General features: G+C 42.4%; 1 protein-coding gene across 1 annotated transcript in view; it reads left to right on the top strand.

Moving 5' to 3' along the window:
- Positions 1-18,238, top strand: part of LOC120063363 (netrin receptor UNC5D-like) — a 280,363-nt gene extending 262,125 nt beyond the window's left edge. Inside the window, exons 12-17 of the mRNA XM_039013708.1 lie at positions 3,487-3,658; positions 8,808-9,035; positions 10,571-10,720; positions 12,352-12,516; positions 12,904-13,082; positions 13,836-18,238. Coding sequence (XP_038869636.1) covers positions 3,487-3,658; positions 8,808-9,035; positions 10,571-10,720; positions 12,352-12,516; positions 12,904-13,082; positions 13,836-14,115 — 1,174 coding nt within the window. The 3' untranslated portion in view covers positions 14,116-18,238. The remainder of the gene's footprint in view (positions 1-3,486; positions 3,659-8,807; positions 9,036-10,570; positions 10,721-12,351; positions 12,517-12,903; positions 13,083-13,835) is intronic.
- Positions 18,239-21,328: the final 3,090 nt, after the last annotated feature.

The raw sequence follows: 21,328 nt of genomic DNA, 5'->3' as shown, positions 1-21,328 counted from the left end.
AATTAGAAGGCATAATGTTAATGTTACTACTTAGCTTTGGCTGGTGGAGGTCCTGTAGAACCATGTCCAGATAAAGCGTCCGGGGTGAAAAAGTTTAGGGAAAAAATTGAAATATAAAACGGTAATTAAAAAGTAAAAACCATAAAGTTGGCAGGTAGCAAAGTAACGCGAGCAACAAAACGCACAGCAGCATGTAAACAAGTCCACAAGTTGTGACAGGAAATGACGTCAGTCCATGTCATGGAAGGAGCAGGTGTTCTTAATGTTTATATACTCACTGTACATTGACAGTGAAAAGTGAACCATCAACGATCCTAACCATTGTTTGGCAGTCCACACTACAGTATGTGTCAATCCTACTGAAATAGTTCACAAAGTCATCTGCCAAAATGTTATTTCCGTCATTGTTTATGCCTCAGGGTATTTGTTTAAAGTAACACAGTGTATGTTGATGCTGTGAACTTTCCACCTTGCTCCCTCGAGGATCTGGATATAGCTTTAATCACTTTTTATTTAGGGGAGGAAATCTAGACAAATCTCAGATCTCTGGTCTGTGATGACTGATATGAGCTTAGAGAGCTTTGCGAAGGCATTTCGCTGCCTTGATCTTACTTGGCCTTTTTAAACCTCTGCCGCCCGCCCACCCACCACCCGCTGCCACACCGGCTACCCCTCCTGGCAACAAAACATTCCCATGCTATTTATTGTCAGACATTGTTTAATGAACACACCATCCTATTTAAAGGTAAATTGTATTCTGACTTTACATTTTGGGTATCTAGCAGGGATGCCAAGAATCAAACACCTGCAGGTGGCTCTTGGTTTCTGTCTGCTGTTTGTGAATTTGCATGACTGTCCCCCACCCTCATTAGTTTTTCCTCATGAATTGCTTTAATTTCATGCAGCACCACCACGAGATGATCGATAGTAAAGATAATCACTCCAATATGATAAGCACGAGGCTGATGAACATGCAAAGTCAAGGCGGGATCCCTTTATAGGACTATTAGTGCTGCACACTCAAGCCTTTATCATACAGTACATTATCTAAAATACTGTATGTCCCTCTTTTATATAGGGAATACAGTGCCTTTGGAAATTATACAGACCCCTTGACTATTTCCACATTTTGTTATGTTACTGCCTTAATCTACAATTGATAAAAAAATAAAACAAAGTGAAAACAGGTGTTTTGAAATTTTGAAAAACAGAAATGCCGTATTTACATAAGTATTCAGACCTTCAGACCCAATTCCGTGTCTCAGACCCTATGAGACACGGAATTGAGCTCAGGTGCATCCTGTTTCCATTGATCATCCTTGATGTTTCTACAACTTGATTGGAGTCCACCTGTGGTAAATTAAATTGATTGGACATGATTTGGAAAGGCCCACACCTGTCTATATAAGGTCCCACAGTTGACAGTGCATGTCAGAGCAAAAACCAAGCTATGAGGTGGAAGGAATTGTCCGTAGAGCTCAGAGACAGGATTTGTGTCGAGGCACAGATCTGAGGAATGGTACCAAAAACATTCTGCAGCGTTGAAAGTCCCCAAGAACACTGTGGCCTCCAAACTGGCCAAACTGAGCAATTGGGGAAGAAGGGCCTAGGTAAGGGAGGTGACCAAGAACCCGATGGTCACTCTGAGATAGCTCTAGAGTTCCTCTGTGGTGATGGGAGAACCTTCCAGAAGGACAACCATCTCTGCAGCACTCCACCAATCAGGCCTTTATGGTAGAGCGGCCAGACGGAAGCCACTCCTCAGTAAAAGGCACATGACAGCCTGCTTGGAGTTTGCCAAAAGGCACCTAAAGATTCTCAGACCATGAGGAACAAGATTCTCTGGTCTGACGAGACCAAGATTGAACTCTTTGGTCTGAATTCCAAGCGGCACGTCTGGAGGAAACCTGGCACCATCCCTACGGTGAAGCATGGTGGTGGCAGCATCATGCTGTGGGGATGTTTTTCAGAGGCAGGGACTAGTCAGGATCGAGGCAAAGATGAGGACAACAACCCTAAGCATACAGTCAAGACAAAGCAGGAGTGGCTTCGGGACAAGTCTCTGAATGTCCTTGAGTGGCCCAGCCAGAGCCCGGACTTGAATCCGATCGAACATCTCTGGAGAGACCTGAAAATAACTGTGCAGCAACGCTCCCCATCCAACCTGACAGAGCATGAGACGATCTGCATAGAAGAATAGGAGAAACTCCCCGAATACAGGTGTGCCAAGCTTGTAGCATCATACCCAAGAAGACTCAAGGCTGTAATCGCTGCCAAAGGTGCTTCAACAAAGTACTGAGTAAAGGGTCTGAATACTTATGTAAATGTGAGATTTCTGTTTTTATGTTTTAAAAATGTGCAAATATGTCTAAAAAAAGTGTTTTGCTTTGTCATTATGGGGTATTGTGTGTAGATTGATGGGGGGGGAAACTATTTTAATACATTACAGCCTTATTCTAAAAATGTAACAAAATGTGGAAAAAGTCAAGGGGTCTGAATACGTTCCGAAGGCATTATTTACAGTTAGGATTCAGTTCTTTGTAGTAACGTACGCTGAACTAAAATATAAACGCAACAATTTCAAAGATCTTACGGAGTAAGGTATGCATATGTTGGTCATAGATACATTTAAAAAAGGTAGGGGCGTGGATCAGAAAACCAGTCAGTATCTTGTGTGACCACCATTTGCCACATGCAGGGCGACATCTCCTTCGCAAAGAGTTGATCAGGCTGTTGATTGTGGCCTGTGGAATGTTGTCCCACTCCTCTTCAATGGGTGTGCGAAGTTTCTGGATATTGGCAGGAACTGGAACACACTGTCGTACACGTTGATCCAGAGCATCCCAAACATGTTCAATGGGTGACATGTCTGGTGAGTATGCAGGCCATGGAAGAACTGGTCCTGGGCTGGTGTGGTTACATGTGGTTGTGAGTCCAGTTGGAAGTACTGCCAAATTCTCTAAAATGACGTTGGAGGCTGCTTATGGTAGAGAAATGTACATTAAATTATCTGACAACAGCCTTGGTGGACATTCCCGCAGTCAGCATGCCAATTGCACGCTCCTTCAAACCTTGAGACATCTGTGGCATTGTTGTGTGACAAAACTACACATTTTAGAGTGGCCTTATATTGTCCCCTGTACAAGGTGCAACTGTGTAATGATCATGCTGTTTAATCAGCTTCTTGATATGCCACACCTGTCAGGTGGATGGATTATCTTGGCAAATGAGAAATGCTCACTAACAGGGATGTAAACAAATTTGTGCACAAAATTTGAGAGAAATACAAACATGGGACCAACACTTTACATGTTGCGTTTTATATTTTTGCTCAGTGTAATAGGTTGTCCATTTAGTAGTACCTTGAATTGTTGCATTTACAAACTGTTTGACCACATTTTATCAAATACATTCTACCTGTATGTAGCTACATTTAGTTGAATAGTATATTTTCAGGATTAACAGATGCCAATGTGTATGTTTCAGTGTCCAGACAGAGGAAGGCTTTGAGATCCTGTTAGGACCAGAGGTCACCTATGGCCCTCCAGGCATAGATCTCTCCAGGCCTGTTGCTATGACGATAGCTCACTGTGCTGAGGTGGATGCTGACAACTGGAACGTCCAACTGAAGAGGAAAACACAGGACAACAAATGGGAGGTAAGAGAAGCGCCTTTAAAGGGCAGCTGAAATATAATAAAAAAACATTATCTGGTTGAAAATGGCCAATGTTGCATCGATATTAGTCAAAAAAATTGATTCTCATGTGTAAAAATGTTCTACAACGTGTACATAGCATCATTTTGGTCAAAGTGTTTTCATTTTAAACATGCCCAGTCATGCCAACTAATATGGGATGGTAACACCTAGGGAAAATGGTAATGCACGGAAAAAAGCTGCGCTGTGGCCCTCTATCCAATCGTACCAGCAGCACTTCCAGACAGTGAGAAAGACCTGCCCATTGCAGCACCTCGGAATTGTTTACATAGGACAAGACGTTGCCAATGGTATGTTGAGAGAACACTTGGCCTCTAATCCCTTTATTGAGGGGCCACTTGCTGATGTGTTTGATAGTGATCACTCCAGTCTGCCATTGTTTTTGGGCTAAATGAGAATTGAGATGATGCTCACTTGCATCCCAACTGTCACTTGTCATTATTTGAACATTCTAAACCCACTCGTGAACATATTGTGTTCGCCGCGACCTGTTTTGTTACATGATTCACTATGGAACATTGCCAGACAGACGCACTCTGGTGATAGATAGTGAGAAAGGTGTAAAAACTATACGGCATCAAAGCACATCGCCAGTGACTTGATAAGAGGATTTATCTAAAGTGGCCTCCCTGCTCATTGACAGGCACAGCCTGCCTGAGAGGAATAACACTGAGAGCGCTGGAGATTTTTTTTTACAATTGCAGGATGTAATAGCAGAGAAGACAAACGGCTTGTGTCTGTCAGACAGGGTAACGACAGGGCAAAAGGCCTCGTTAGACATCGGCAGTATCGATCGGTGGATTCTGGACACGCTGAAATGGGTGTGGACGTGAGGCAATCGGGGAAGAGTCATGGAAATGGCCCCCCCACTGACCTGGACTCACCGTTTGTGTTCCAAATGGCACCCTATTCCCTTATAGTGCACTACTTTTGACTATGGGCCCTGGTCAAAAGTAGTGCACTGTAGTGTACAAAAAATTAGGAACACCTTCCTAATATTGAGTTGCACCTCCTTATGCCCTCAGAACAGCCTCAATTGGTTGGGGCATGGACTCAACAAGATGTCGAAAAACTTACACAGGGATGTTGGCCCATGTTGACTCCAATGCTTCCCACAGTCAAGTTGGCTGAATGTCCTTTGGGTGATGGACCATTTATTTATTAAAAAATATATAATTTTGCCCTTTTTCTCCCCAATTTCGTGGTATCCAATTGCCCCATCGCTGCAACTTTTGTACGAACGCGGGATAGGCGAAGGTCGAGAGGCATGCGTCCTCTGAAACACGACCCCGCCAAGCCGCACTGCTTCTTGACACACTGCTTGCTTAACCCGAAAACCAACCACACCAATGTGTCGGAGGAAACATTGTATAACTGGCAACCATGCGCCTGGCCCGCACTGCTTCTTGACACACTGCTTGCTTAACCCAAAAGCCAACCGCACCAATGTGTCGGAGGAAACATTGGATAACTGGCAACCATGCGCCTGGCCCGCCACAGGAATCGCTAGAGCGCAATGGAACAAGGACATCCCGGCTGGCCAAACCCTGCCCTAACCCGGACGACGCTGGGCCAATTGTGCACCTTCTAATGGGTCTCCAGGTCGCTGCCGGCTGCGACACAGCCCGGGATCGAAACCGGATCTGTAGTGATTCCTCTAGCACTGTGATGCAGTGCCTTAGACCCCTGTGCCACTCTGGAGGCCCAGCTGGTGAACTTGATACACACGGGAAACTGTTGAGCGTGGAAAACTCACTCAAACCAGTGCACCTGGCACCTACTACCATACCCCGTTCAAAGGCACTTAAATCGTTTGTCTTGCCCATTCACCTTCTGAATGGTACACATACACAATCCATGTCTCAATTGTCTCAAGGCTTAAATTCTTCTTTAACCTGTCTCCTCCCATTCATCTACACTGATTGAAGTGGATTTAACAGGTGACATCAATAAGGGCACATAGCTTTCACCTGAATTCACCTGGTCAGGCTGTCATGGAAAGAGCAAATGTTCTTAAAATGTTATACACTCAGTATATAGGGAATAGGGTGCCATTTGGGATGCACAGACTGCCGCCCCTGCCTCCTAGACACCTCCCTCTGCTCAGGAATGTTTCACTGAACAGACACGTGAATCAGGCTGCCTGACACTCACTGGCTTATTCAGTAATTGTTAGACAATGGTTTGTTACCTTCTGTTTTTCTCAGCACTGTCGTTGAGACACTAGGTCCCCCCCTCCACAGTATTTGTTTTTTCCCATGTGAAGTTGCTAGTAGTAGTTGATATATATTTCAGCATTCTTGTTGTTTTTCACAGTATGCACTGTTCACCTGAGGAATGTCTAATACTTCCACGGTGTTGTCTTTTTGAGAAAGACATTTCTACAGTGTTAACCCATATTGTCATTGTACATTCCCAAGGGGCTGTTAACCCACAACCCAGAGGCTCTGCAGGAACTACCAGCGCCAGCTCTTTGCATTATTTGTTAATAAGAATGTTTTTGTTTTTTTACAAAACAAGTGTAAGATAAAATATGAAGAGCATGTCCAGGCAGGCATTAATAGAAGTGTACATCTGACAGTGCTTTGGCAGACTGAACAGAGGGGTCAGAATAATGACTAGTGCAGTTCTGCCCCAGGCTGTTATGTGGTGTCAGTGCTAAGAACAGTGCTTGTTATTTAGAAGACCAACAGTCACTAGATTATCCTCAGTCGGCCCCTGCACCCAGTCTGTCCTAAATAATGTTGTTACAACCAATGGAAGTGGGCTGTGTGTAAGGTAATTATACAAGGTGTAGCAGTCTTTGCATGTATCACTGGCTTGCTTACCCTGGGCAAGGATACAATGAGACAGCGGCAGGGATCTTTGTCTCAATTAAGGGCTGCCTCCTGACCCCGTCAGTTCATAAATACTTCATGTTTCTCCCTGGCCCTTCTCTAACGGTGTCCCAAATAGCACCCTATTCCCTACATAGTGCACTACTTTTGACCCGACTATGTAGGGAATAGGGTGCCATTTGGAATGTAGCCTATAATCTTTCTCGGATATGCAACATGCATTGCTGCAGATTTCAGACCCTGCAGACAATCTGGAGATTATTCTAGCTAAGATTTGTACTGCTTTGACGTGTTCTTCAAGTGATACACTGTTTTCTCAGACAACACTGAATGAATCTTTTGTGCTTGGCTCGATGTTTGCTTGACCTTGCAAGGGCTTTTTAGAGGTGGCACAGTTATGCTGTTTTTCACTGCTAGATCAACTGGTCAAGTTAATAGTATTTTCTGCCTTAATATACTCTCCCTATTTTACTCAAGATGCTACTACAAAGGGAAAAGAGAGAGCCCTGAAGTAGATGCTAAAATGTATATAAGACTTATGTCGCTTTTTACTCTTAGTATTCAAAAGCAAGGTGACCCCTCAGAGGTTCTTAGAAATAATGAGTCCTTTCATAAAAATCAAGCCAAAGGACATGAAAAGTTTTCATGACCATCATAACTCAAAAAGGCATACAGTAATAGCATTAAATACCGGTTAAAGTCGTGTATGACATTTAATGACATGGTGTATGTGATGTGAGTCATGATTTGAACTCCAGTCAGTCTTCTGGGTGGTGGGGTAGCATAGCTCTCTGGTCACATCCCAAATGACACCCTGTACCCTGCATAGTGCACTACTTTTGACCAGGGGCTCTGCTCAAAAGTAGTGCACTATAAAGCTAATAGGATGCTATTTAGGACGCGGGTAGCCCTCTGTCTGCTCTGCTCTGCTAATGACCCTGAGGATGAGCCAGGCGTCTAATTTACGTAGCTCAGCCTTGCGTCTCATTACCCCTCTCTGCAACCAGAGGTTCAACACAACACAGACTAACAACATACAGCAAAATTGGTAGATACTAGCTAACATTCGTTGGTCCTTCATTGTTTCTCATTTGTTTCTCACCTCTTTAAGGAATACCTAGGATAGGATAAAGTAATCCTTCTAACCCCCCCCTCCCCCTTAAAAGAGTTAGATGCACTATTGTAAAGTGGTTGTTCCACTGGATATCATAAGGTGAATGCACCAATTTGTAAGTCGCTCTGGATAAGAGCGTCTGCTAAATGACTTAAATGTAAATGTAAATGTGTAAATTTTTTGTTTCCAATTTTCTGCCAGATTGGCATTCTTTTTTTGTTCTTATAGAAGAGGGGGTGGATACTGTAGTCTGGGGTATAATTAAGCAATAAGGCCAGAGGAGGTGTGGTATATGGCCAATATACCATGGCTAAGGGGTGTTCTTAGGCATGGCGCAATATGGTCTGAATACCACGGCTGTATTCAGGGCCCGAACCACCCAGTTTATAATTGATGTTTTAAACTGGGTGGTTCTAGCCCTGAATGCTGATTGGCTGACAGCCGTGGTATATCAGACCGTATACGGTATGACGGTATGACAAAACATGTATTTTTACTGCTCTAATAACGTTGATAACCAGTTTATAATAGCAATAAGGCACCTCGGGGGTTTGTGGCATATGGCCAATATACCACGGCTAAGGGCTGTGTCCAGGCACTCCGCGATGCGTCACGCGTAAGAACAGCCCTTAGCTGTGGTATATTGGCCATATACCACACACCCTCGTGCCATATTGCTTAATTATAGGCTGCCCAATAGAAAAATATTGAATCTATTAATTGGCATTTAAAATAAGTGTTTCACACCTAGGCCTACTGCTGTCATGTTCATAAATAAAGCATGTGTGTATTGTTCGTATTGACTGATTGGTGTTCTGAGATATGTTACCATCTCCTAGCTGACTATCACATACTTCAGAGACTGCTTATAAGTAGATATTGTTCCCGTTTGAAAACAACTTTATGCACATTATATTAATTTCCGTTATGTAACTTAGAACCAAACATTGAAATGGTCTCATGATGACACAACATGATAAAAGATGCAGAACAAATACACATACAATACACACACAGCCCACAGAGCATAATTCTAGTATTTATTATCAGTATAATCAAATGTAATGATGCTAAATTAAATTGTCTTATCATCCTCTTTTGCTAAGCGACCTGTGTTGTGTTCTATGTTCTGTGTTTCCAGGAAGTGATGTCAGTGGAGGATGAGTCAACATCTTGTTACTGCCTGATGGACTCCAGTAGCTGCCACCTGCTGCTGGACCAGCCGGGCTCCTATGCCCTTGTTGGTGAACCACTTACCCAGGCAGCTGTGAAGAGGCTGAAGCTAGCAGTGTTTGGCAGCATGGGGCCCACCCCCATGGACTACAGCCTCCGAGTCTACTGTGTGGACGACACGCCACACGCCTTTCAGGTGCTATCATTGTTTCGAATGTTTGTGGGGGGTTGGTTATTTTCAATGATTGCCGTTGGCTTTCCTGTGCAATCATATGAAGCGCAGTATTGATTACAGTGATTTTGCTCAGGCAGTAGAGGATAGAGGACCACAAACATTGATATTTACGCATTAGCCTTCCGATCATTCGGTCATATTGTACTGTATGTGACTCTGAGTAAATTCAAATTCAATAAAGCATGTAAATGTGTGTATCGATATCTTCTCATCTAGCGTCAGGGAATTAAACTTCCTCACTTCCCCTGAGACATAGAACAGAACAGGCCTCAGGAGTGACTCAGCTTGTGTTCCTGTGATTTAGCAGAAGTCACTGGCAGCTGGGTTTAAAATGCTTTTTGGATTTGGTTTATGAATCCATCCCCTGCGCAGCCTGCCGAGCAGATGCCAGCCCTCTCTGTCCCCTGGGTCTCTGTCGACTACAATCACACTCACTCTCCTTCATGTTGTTCAAACTCTGGCTATAGACGGACACAGTAAATCACTGGTCATATCCTTGACCTAGATTAATAGGATGCTCCTGATAATAATATTAAGGATCTCATTTCAGTGAGAGATTTCCTTCTGAATGTAGCTGTTACTCTGGCTTCAGCGGCCATACAATGTTAGGATTGGGCTGGCAAACAACCATCTAGTCTGCATAGGGAATACAGAATCTGTAGATTACATAGTTACAGATTACATAATACAATTTGTCCAAGCAATGATGATCTTAAAGACGGGGGATGGGGAAATGTTGCTGCATTGAATGGGGTGTCGTTTCTCAAGGTCACAGACAATGGCCATGATTTGCCCTTAAAGTGATTGGATGGATATTGAGTATGATTTTTTTTAATAGGAAGCTCTGTGATCTACTGGACAACCATAGAGTTGAGTTCAATGATGTCCAGGATGTAACTGTGTTTAAAGACAAAGGTAGATGGAGGGTACTTCATCCAGCAGGTTCCCTGTTGTCATTGTATTTGTATTATTTGAGAAATTTTCAAGCATGTTTTATGATCACATTGCCAATGTTGGATTGTTTTTAACACCTACCGTGAAGAAGCAATACGCACGCACACAGACATTGTTTTGTGATTGAAATGTCTGAAAAACAGCCACAGAAACTGAGAGCAATGATGCCAGATGAATAACTTCAGCCTCAAATCAAAGAGCTCTTTCATCACTCCAAATTCAATTTGGTGGACGGCATTTAGCCGATACATGCTCATCCAATGGATTAAATTGAAACTTCCAACTTGTATGGCTCCACATTTGATATAGCTGCTAATGAGAATTGTATTTTTTTATATTCTTTAATGTAATTTAAGGACACTCTTGACTTGAGGATAATGCTCAGGTTTTGACAATGTTTGCGATAGTCGATTTGTGGATCCACCAGAGCAAGAATCAATCACTAAACAGTTGGTTGGCAGTGAACTGGGATGTAAACTGTGGTGATAACTGTCCTATTGGTCTGTCTCTCTCTCTCTGTCTCTTTATCCATCTGTCCCCAGGGAGTGGTGGCCACAGAGACCTGTAGAGGAGGACAGCTCCTGGAGGAACCCAAGATTCTGCCTTTCAGAGGGAACACCTTCAGCCTCCAGGTCTCCATCCAGGATGTCCCACAGTTTCTATGGAACATTAAACCCTTTACCACGTGTCAGGTAACTGAGACTGTAACTACATACAGATTGAGCACTGAATGATTTCAGATACATTACTGGAAATCTGAGCATGGAAAGATACATGTGTTATTTGTTGCCAGATTGTTGACATTTTGGATACAACCAGACTTACTGGAGGTTGTTTACCTTTATTGGTACATGTGTGTGAACACTGGGCAGAAATGTAGGTCAGTACTTCCTCTGTAAATATGTTTTCTAATATTGCCTTCAGACAAACAAAGAGGTATAATCGTTTCGCACTCAAAAATGTTGCATAAAGCTTAATTATTCAATGTAATTAGTCAATGTTAATTATTCAAAGCTTAATTATTCAATGCTGCTCATCTGTAGTTCTTTACTAAGGCTGTTTTGAATTCAAGAAAATTGTACCTACACACTGAAGAAGGCTGTAAAGGTGAAACGTCTGTGTACGCTATCCCTGATGCAGTACATTTGTTTTACATTGAATAAGGAAGTAAGCTTTATGCCAAAAAAATTTGAGCACGAACCCATTACACCTCTTCGTTTGTCTGAATTTGTGGATTTACGCACCGGCCAAGCTTCTGGGAGAGCGCAAAGGTTCTCTTTTGATTAGCTAATATTGCCTTCTAACTACCGCTCACTTTAAAATGGTTGTGCTTGTTTTTCCAATAGGCTTTATAATTGCCCCCAAAACAACTGTGAGTGGGGCGAGGAAGTAGGATGGCGTGCCTCAGACAGACCGTCAGACAGACACTTCCTCTTGGCTTATTTATGAGGATCTTTGGAGGGAGACTACCTCTGTGAACCTCCCCCTTTCATAGAGCAGGTGGAGAGTAATGGCTCTCGCCTGCACCATACAGTACATCAAGACAGCTTTTAATGCTAAAAATGACCTGGCCTCTCCACGTACATCATTCCCCTAGCGCACCATTAACTGCTGCATCCATCCCGCATCGTGGAGGATCTGATGATCAAAGCCAAGGGGTTAAGTCCTCTTTAGGCAAAAAGGCTGTTTACATTTTCTTTACTGTACAGTTAGCCATGGTCCCTATCACCATAGGTGAGTCCCATATAGCACACTATTCTCTATATAGTGCATTACTTTTGACCAGAGCTCTATGGGAAGTGCACTATATCAGGGATAGGGTGCCATTTGGGATGCATATCCTTATTGTGAATAGTTTACAGGTCACTTTATTATGCAGAGATGGAAGAAGGGAGCATGCGTGAGGTCAAGGACGTTTCCCTGCCGATGTGCCCACGGCAGAAATTAATTATGTATCAAAGGCAATCATTTTCCCGTTCGTCGTTCCCTCGCTCCCGGATATCGCGTGTAATACTTAGCTCGCGATCGGACTTCCATTATCAGAATTAAGTGGGATTTGCCCCTCCCCCTCTCCCTACAGTACAAATGCATATTTCCATACACAATGCTATCGTTGCATAACGCTGCGCGACTTCAAACCCCTCAAACATCCTCTTACCACACTACTTTGTCTGCGTATGCATATGAGACCTTCCCATGTGACAGATAGAATAGGAGCTGAGTCATCTTCTGGAGAGGAATAATACTGTAGAAACCCAGATATCTCATCCTGTTTTGCCTCTGTCTTCCTCCTCTCTCACTCCGTCTCTCTCTCGCCATGCAGGAATTTTCCTTTTCCCAAGTGTGGTGCAGCAACCAGCAGCCCTTGCACTGTGCCTTCTCCCTGGAGAGATACAGCCCCACCACCACCCAGTTCTCCTGCAAGATTAGCGTGAAGCAGGTCAAAGGTCACGAGCAGATTCTGCAGGTCTATACATCCGTGGCAAAGGTGAGCCTGGCTCTCCGTGTGTGGAGGACATTTTTCTCCCACAATCCATACATACAATCTTTATTTAACCTCAATAAAGTCAGTGTCCTCTGCTGGCTGAACAGCCTGTCCTCAGGGTCTGCAGTGGTTGTCTTTCAAATGGCACTCTATTCCCTATAGTGCTCTGGTCAAATCTAGTGCACTATATAGGGAATAGGGTGCCATTTGGGATGCATACTGTGTTTCTTTATAAAACAGAGGGCAGATAGAATATATCAATGTGAGCTGACTATTCTTGGTCCTGTGTATCCCAACAGCCCTTTTGTTAAATACAAATGTAATTTAATTATATTTGACAACTGTGACATTGTGTTTTGCCTCTCCCCTTTGTCTGTTTTGCCTTTGTAGAGCAAGAAGGAGTCAGTCCTGTTTTTTATGCAGACAGACTGCACCGTCACCTCACAGACGGGACCCAAGGCCTTCAAAATCCCCCTTTCCATCCACCAGAGGATCTGTGCCACCTTCGACACTGCCAACACTAAGGGAAAGGACTGGCAGCTCTTAGCCCAGAAACTCCATCTAGATAGGTGTGTGTCCAAGGCTGTGATCCCAAATAGCACCGTATTCCCTATGTAGTGCACTACTTTTCACCAGGGCCCCATGGCACTAAATAGGGAATAATAGTGTGCCATTTGAGATGCAGACCAACTGTCCGTCATGTCTCACGGGGTGTTTCAATGATTGCTTGAACAAACAGCAGAAGGTATTTGAGAGACTTTAGTGGTTCCAAATGAGCCTGATCAGCTGTCCTCATTTTATATCTTATCATGTTAAGCTCATTTTAATTGAGTCTGATGGCACATCAATGACTGCATTCACAGAGGGTGATATGCTTTTGGCAGGGAGGGGTAAACCATTGTTTTGTAGTGAAAGTGTGCCCTCCACTGGATCTAATGGATATCTGTAATAGACACATTGCAAGCTGTTAGCGCAAAGCACCCATAAGCCTACAGAGTACATTTGTCATATGCCTACATATTCAGCTCTAACTCGAAATTCACTTCTTCCACACAAATGTTACCTTACAGTTGACTTACTTAGATATTTCAAGATATCCCTGATCATGTCCAGTATGTCTAGTCTTAGAGAAACATTTTCCAGCACAATGTCAGTCCCTCCCTGCTGAGATTAGGAACCAGCACTGTGATGAAACACAGAATTCTATCTCATAGAAGACAAAGATCTATAAACAACTGTTTTTTATAAACAAAAGTGTTGTTCACTTTGCTAAGTGCGCTGTTACCACTTTGTCCACTAATGCGTTTCTCTCCTTCCCCCAGGAACCTGTTGTATTTTGCTAAGCAACAGAGCCCCTCTGCCGTCATACTGAGCCTGTGGGAGGCACGACACCAAGACACTGGTGACCTTGACTCTCTGGCAAGCGCTCTGGAGGAAATTGGCAAGATCCAGTCCAAAAGCACTGTAGCAAAGAGCCATGAGGAACCTGAATCAGACTCGGTACATCATTTTGGAACAGGAAGCCCAGACAACTCAGTGTGTGGAATGGGTGAACTCACCAATCATGAGACGGCTAACTCAGTCCCTGAGTATACTAGCTGACTTGTCTCCTCCTACATAGATCCCAACAAGCCCAGTGTAATGCATATCCATATATGCACATAACGACTGACAGCTAACTCGGTCGTGGATTAAAAGGTCCATAGGATGTCAGTGTGCGAATGGAGTTTGTTGTTCACAGAGCAAAAAACATGACAGGCAAAAATGACCACTCAGAAAGAAAAAAAAATCTGTCATTGCTGTGTGTACTGTAACTTTATCCATCCCTTTCTGATGATGTACTGTACATCTGTTTTGCCTTTCGCCGTTCTATTCCCTCCCTTCTTTTCCTCCTAGTTAATGCTATTCTTAAGTCAGGCTGACCATTTGAGTTTGTTTTCTTATTCTGTTGTTCAGGATATAGAGGACCCTCTACACTGTTAGGACCCACTAATGCTCTTCAAAAAGTGGAAATGCTCGTCACCGTCCCCAGGGTTTGATACTGCCCTCATGTGCATCTGCATTTACAGTGAGTGCATCCCAAATGGCACCCTATGCCCCATCTAGTGCATTACTTTTGAATAGAGCCGTATAGAACCTAGTGAAAAGTAGTGCACTAAATGGGGAATAGGGTGTTCCATTTGGGAAGTATCCCATATCACACCTATACCGTATTTGTTTCTATTTGAATACTTGGTCATCAATTCCAAATAATGTCTCAAATAGGAGAAACCACTCTGAAACAGGTATAAACAGTACAGAGTTTAATAACATGCATTTTACTGTAATGTTCAGATTTTTTTTCTGTATCAGCGTAACATTGTAAAAGAGATCCTGGCGGTACAGTGGTGGGTTGTGTGAGGACAATGTACTGTTAACATGATTCAGGCTGGATCCTTTATCTTTAAAGGAAAACCCCTGACAATGATGGAAATGTCTTTGTCAGGCTACAGTACTGCAGTGTGTGTTTGTGTGCATGCATGCGTGTGACAGTTGTGGTTTGGCCACCCTGGGGGAGAAAGAGAAAGCTGGAGGAGCTGTATGATGTCATTTCCTGGCACTATGCCATGTGTATCTCTGCATCTTATCACCCACTTTCAACCATTATTAACACCTGTCAAAGAGCTGCTGATCTACCCAACACACAAGGCCCCCAACAGAGGCACAGCACTTCACAACTACACAGGACATGAATGTGGATTAGGGTTTGGGTCAATTCCAATTTAATTTGAAAAAGACAATTCAATTCTTGAATTCACTCATGAAGTGGAGAATTTACATTGAATTAAATTTGAATTTAAAAAGTCTTAAAGTTACAGAATTAAATTTGAATTAGACTGATTTGGAATTGTAAAAACATTTAATCTTTGGAATTGAATTGAATTGGGATTCAATATTTTTACATTTCCCAGTTAATGGAATTCATGCACATAGTATAAAAATGGACTGTAGGATTTGTTTTTAATTTTTTCAATCTGTAGTACTATATTGCCAGTATAGCTAGGCTGTCGGAACATTGATGATCAGCATGAAGGAATTTAATTTGAATTTGTGGAAATGTTGTGGATAGTATTGAATTAGGAATTGAATTATTGGAATTTACCTAACATTGGAATTCAGAGAAAATGTCTCAATTCAAAGACTGACATGGAATTTGAATTCAATTAAATGGAATTGACAGAAAAAGAGAATTGAATGACAATTTAATTTGTAGAATTGACCCCAACCCTGATGTGGATAGAATGTGTAATAGTATGGGAAGCCTTTCTGGTACAATAAGCAGGCCTGTTTAACATATTGTTGTACTCTATAAGTAAGGAGGGCCCATAGGGCTCTATAGTAAATATGGTGCCATTTGGGGCGCATCTTAAATGCCATAGGAATGCAGTGGCATTACTGGTTTGAACAATAGGCACTGTATTGAACACGTTTAAAATAGATGTCCAGCTAAAAAATGGAACAGGATGGTGTTTCTGTACTTTATTGTATTCCATGTACCCTATAATTCACAGGATGGATTTGTTTATTCCATGTAAATCAAAGGATGGTATTGTTTATTCCATGTAATTCTTATGATGCATATTTCTGTTTTTATGTGTTCAATATGATTTAGCATCAACAGGCTTGGATCATGCCTGTTTGTAGTTACTCATGCTTTCATTTGTATTACAATGAGCATAATCACAAGGATTTTAAATGATCTAAATACTTTTAGAAAATTGCGCTCAGAGGTGTCTCACTGCAGTTATATTTTACAAAACGCTCAACTTGTTCATTGTACACCTGTTGCAGTCTCCTCTGAACTACCTAAAACGCTGTTAGCTCATAGTTTGTTATATGCAATTTCTTATACAAGAGGATGGATCCAAAATGGAACCCTATTCCCTTTATAGTGCACTACTACAGAGCTCTGGTCAAAAGCACTATAGAAGGAAAACGGTGGCTGAAGTGTTGAGCTGTGTCTACTGTGCCCTTATTGATGCATGTTGCTCTCAACAGCAACGATCAGACGAGCTGAATTTTACACACTACCCACTGAGCACAGACATCAATTCATTGTCTATTCCACTTTGGTTCAATGTAATTTCATTGAAATGACGTGGAAACAACGCTTATTCAACCAGTGTGTGCCCAGTGGGTACATGAAACCTACATTGCTTTTTGGTTTCTACATTCGCTATGCTCTCCTAATCAATTGAGCGTTAATCGTTATACAATCCAGCTGGATATAGAATAGATTAGTGAGTGGGTGAGCTTTACGTTTTGAAAATTATAGTTTTTCTTAATTGTTAGCAATTTAATTTCAATTCCCTGTACTAATGTGAGCAAGAGTGGTGAAAAAAACAGAAACAGGTGTGCTGTTGTAGTGCTAAACAGTGGCTAATGTTGCATTAAGAGCATTTGTCTGGAATACAATACATCATAACAACCAAACATAGCATTTAACTATTTTATTTAATGTTGCCTATTGCATACATGCCTAGTCATATCTAAGGTATTAAATGTTGAAGTTAAGTTTTTAAATTTTATTAAGTGGGCCACTGGGTTTTGAACCATACATACATACTCTGTATTATTATTGCTTTGTGTTGTGTCACAGGCTGAAGACTATTGTTGTCACAGGCTGAAGACTATTGTTGTCACAGGCTGAAGACTATTGTTGTCACAGGCTGAAGGGTATTTGTTGTCACAGGCTGAAGGGTATTTGTTGTCACAGGCTGACGACGATTGTGGTGTCACAGGCTGACGACAATTGTGGTGTCACAGGCTGACGACAATTGTGGTGTCACAGGCTGACGGCGATTGTGGTGTCACAGGCTGACTACGATTGTGGTGTCACAGGCTGACGACGATTGTGGTGTCACAGGCTGACGACGACGATTGGTGTGTCACAGGCTGAAGAGTTTACTGTTGGACCCCTGATTTAATGTCCCCTGAGTTGGTAACTATTCCCATTATAGCCCACTGGGCCAAAACTGGTTGAATCCAAAAAATAATCCATGTCATGTCAATCAAAAAATTCAAAGTGAATCAACTTGGAAGTCTGAATGGATTTGAAAAAAGTAATCAATGTAAGGGAATTTAGTATTTTTCACCTAACTTTTAACTTAAATCCAATGACATGGTGAATTTGTTTTTTCCGTTGAATTCAGGTTAACTCAACCAAATGCAAATTAAAACTAGACTTTGAATGAACGTCTGTGCCCAGTGGGAGTGCACTATGTTTGACCAAGGTCTATAGGCCTCTGGTCAAAACTAGTGCACTATAAAGGGAATAGGGTATCATTTGGGACGCATGCTATAGCTCCACACTGACTTCATCAGGATGGATGTTGCTATGCTCCATTTCACATCACGCATGGCCTTTGGCTTCATATCACTATTCTTGTGCCTTGTTTAACTACTGTAAATGGTGAATGTTGTAAAGTACAGATGGGGCTGAAAAAAAAAGAAACAAAGCAAAACCATACATTTAAAAAAGTATTAGTTGAAAAAGTATTTAAGATTATATAATTCAATAGGCTGCAGAGCTTTTCTAGTGCTAAACATACTGCATATGTTTGGTATTGCCAGGGTAGCTTTGTGGTATATTGTATCTATATAATTATGGACATTTTGGATGTTTTCTGTACAGTAGAATTTGCAAATGTATATGCAGCCTTTTGGAAATAAATGTACAGCTAAAGTCTCAACTTGAGTGAGTGAGTTACTGTGCACATTTGACAAAATATATACTTCATACACTGTTATATGATCTACTAGGTCTACTTCACTGTTATGCTGGTCGACTACATATTTCTGAGCTCAATGGTTTCTCATGCTTTTGATTTCTCCTCACTTGTACAATATGGCTTAGATGTCTTCTTCCACTAACCACTTCATGAATCTACAGTAGCTTGGCCCCAGTTATCCTCTGGATGTACTAAACCTAAAGAATACAGTGGCTGCTCATAGTCTTTAAATATCTTAAAGCCAGCACAGAAAAAGTGCCCTGGCCACCCACTCCCTGCATGCCATGCAATCCTGGGCACACAGGAAGTTAGTGTGCCAAACAGGAGAGTTCACTGCAGAGAACAGTTCTAATGAGAATCATGGGAATAGTTTCTAAGTCTTGCCCTGCGGAAGGTGAGGTCTCAAACTGAATGTCCCAAAGTTCAAGGCCATTTCAACATACACTTTAGGTATGTTCATCTTCTATTGTGCATAATGTGTCATTTCTGGAGTCAAGTGTTTGCTTGCTACAGAGGCAGACTAGGCCCAGTACAATCCAAACCAAGGAAACCAAGCAGTCACCTTCAATACAAAGTTCACACTTATCTTCAAATGGGCAGCTCAGGGACCCTTGCCACTCCCTTGAGTCTGTATCCTTATCAAGAAGCACAGAATGCTATAGCAAACAAAGCAGAGTGTCATGAGCGGTCCACACGTCTTTTGATTCTTAGATCAACAGTGCATTCGGAAAGTATTCAGACACCTTGACTTTTTCCACATTTCTAAAAATGTTAATCAACACACGCCTCCGGAGTGGCGCAGCGGTCTAGGACATGGCATCATGATGCTTGAGGTGTCACTACATACCCGGGTTTGATCCAAGGCTGTGTCACAGCTGGCCTTGACCTTGAAGCGGCAAACAATTGGCCCAGCGTTGTCCGGGTTAGAGGGGGGTTTGGCCGGCTGGGATTTCCTTGTCCCATCGCGCTCTAGCTACTCATTGTGATGGGCCGGGCGCCTGCGAGCTGACTTCGGTCGCCAGCTGATCAGTGTTTCCTCTGACACATTGGTGCAACTGTCTTCTGGGTTAAGCGAGCAGTGTGTCAAGAAGCAGTGCAGTTCGGCAGGAAGCATGGCTCTTGATCTTCGCCTTTCCCGAGTCTGTAGGGGAGTTGTAGCGATGGGAAAAGACTAACGACCAATTGGATATAACGAATAGGGGTAAAAGTACAAATAAAATGTTATAAATTATAGCTACACACAATAGCCCATAATGACAAAGCGAAAACAGCTTTTTAGACATTTTTGCTAATTTATAAAAAATTAAAAAATAATGTATTTACATAAGTATTCAGACCCTTTGCTATGAGACTAAAAATTGAGCTCAGGTGCATCCTGTTTCCATTGATCATCCTTGAGATGTTTCTACAACTTGATTGGAGTCCACCTGTGGTAAATTCAATTGATTGGAGATGAGTTGGAAAGGGCCTCACCTGTCTATATAAGGACCCACAGTGCGTGTCAGAGCAAAAAGCAAGCCATGACGTTGAAGGAATTTTCCGTAGAGTGCCGAGACAGGATTGTGTTGAGGCACAGATCTGGGGAAGGGTACCAAAATTGTTTCTGCAGCATTGAAGGTCCCCAAGAACACCGTGGCTGCCATCATTCTTAAATGGAAGAAGTTTGGAACCACCAAGACTCTTCCTAGAGCTGGCTGCCCGCTCCCAACTGAGCAATCGGAGGAGAAGGGCCTTGACCAAGAATCCGATGGTCACTGACAGAGCTCCAGCGTTCCTCTGTTGAGATGGGAGAAACTTCCAGAAGGACAACCATCTCTGCAGCGCTCCACCAATCAGGCTTTAAAAAAATATATGTTTACCTTTATTTAACTAGGCAAGTAAGTTAAGAACAAATTCTTACTTTCAATGACGGCCTAGGAACAGTGGGTTAACAGCCTTGTTCAGGGGCAGAACAACAGATTTCTTGAGAGGATCTGCAGAGAAGAATGGGAGAAACTCCCCAATTACAGGAGTGCCAAGCTTGTAGCGTCATACCCAAGAAGACTCAAGGCTGTAATCGATGCCAAAGGTGCTTCAGCAAAGTACTGAGTAAAGAGTCTGAATACTTATGTACAGTTGAAGTCGGAAGTTGACTTGCACTTAGGTTGGAGTCATTCAAACTCGTTTTTCAACCACTCCACAAATTTCTTGTCAACAAACTATAGTTTTGGCAAGTCGGTTAGGACATCTACTTTGTGCATGACACAAGTAATTTTCCCAACAATTGCTTACAGACATATTATTTCACTTATACTTCACTGTATCACAATTCCAGTGAGTCATGAGTTTACATACACTAAGTTGACTGTGCCTTTAAACAGCTTGGAAAATTCCAGAAAATGATGTCATGGCTTTAGAAGCTTCTGATAAGCTAATTGACATAATTTGAGTCAATTGGAGGTGTACCTGTGGATGTATTTCAAGGTCTAGCTTCAAACTCAGTGCCTCTTTGCTTGACATCATGGGAAAATCAAAAGAAATCAGCCAAGACCTCAGAAAAAAAATGTAGACCACAAGTCTGGTTCATCCTTGGGAGCAATTTCCAAATGCCTGAAGGTACCACGTTCATCTGTACAAACAATAGTACGCAAGTATAAACACCATGGGATCACGCAGCCATCATACCCCTCAGGAAGGAGACGTGTTCTGTCTCCTAGAGATGAACGTACTTTGGTGTCAAAAGTACAAATCAATCCCAGAACAACAGCAAAGGACCTTGTGAAGATGCTGGAGGAAACAGGTACAAAAGTATCTATATCCACAGTAAAACGAGTCCCATATCAACATAACCTGAAAGGCCGCTCAGCAAGGAAGAAACCACTGCTCCAAAACCTCCATAAAAAAAGCCAGACTACGGTTTGCAACTGCACATGGGGACAAAGATCATACTTTTTGGAGAAATGTCCTCTGGTCTGATGAAACAAAAGTAGAACTGTTTGGCCATAATGACCATCGTTATGTTTGGAGGAAAAAGGGGGAGGCTTGCAAGCCGAAGAACACCATCC

Source organism: Salvelinus namaycush, chromosome 18 (assembly GCF_016432855.1).
Source record: "Salvelinus namaycush isolate Seneca chromosome 18, SaNama_1.0, whole genome shotgun sequence".
NCBI lineage: Eukaryota > Metazoa > Chordata > Actinopteri > Salmoniformes > Salmonidae > Salvelinus > Salvelinus namaycush.
Note: the sequence above shows the minus strand (reverse complement) of the source record. Positions and strands in the feature narration are given on the sequence as shown.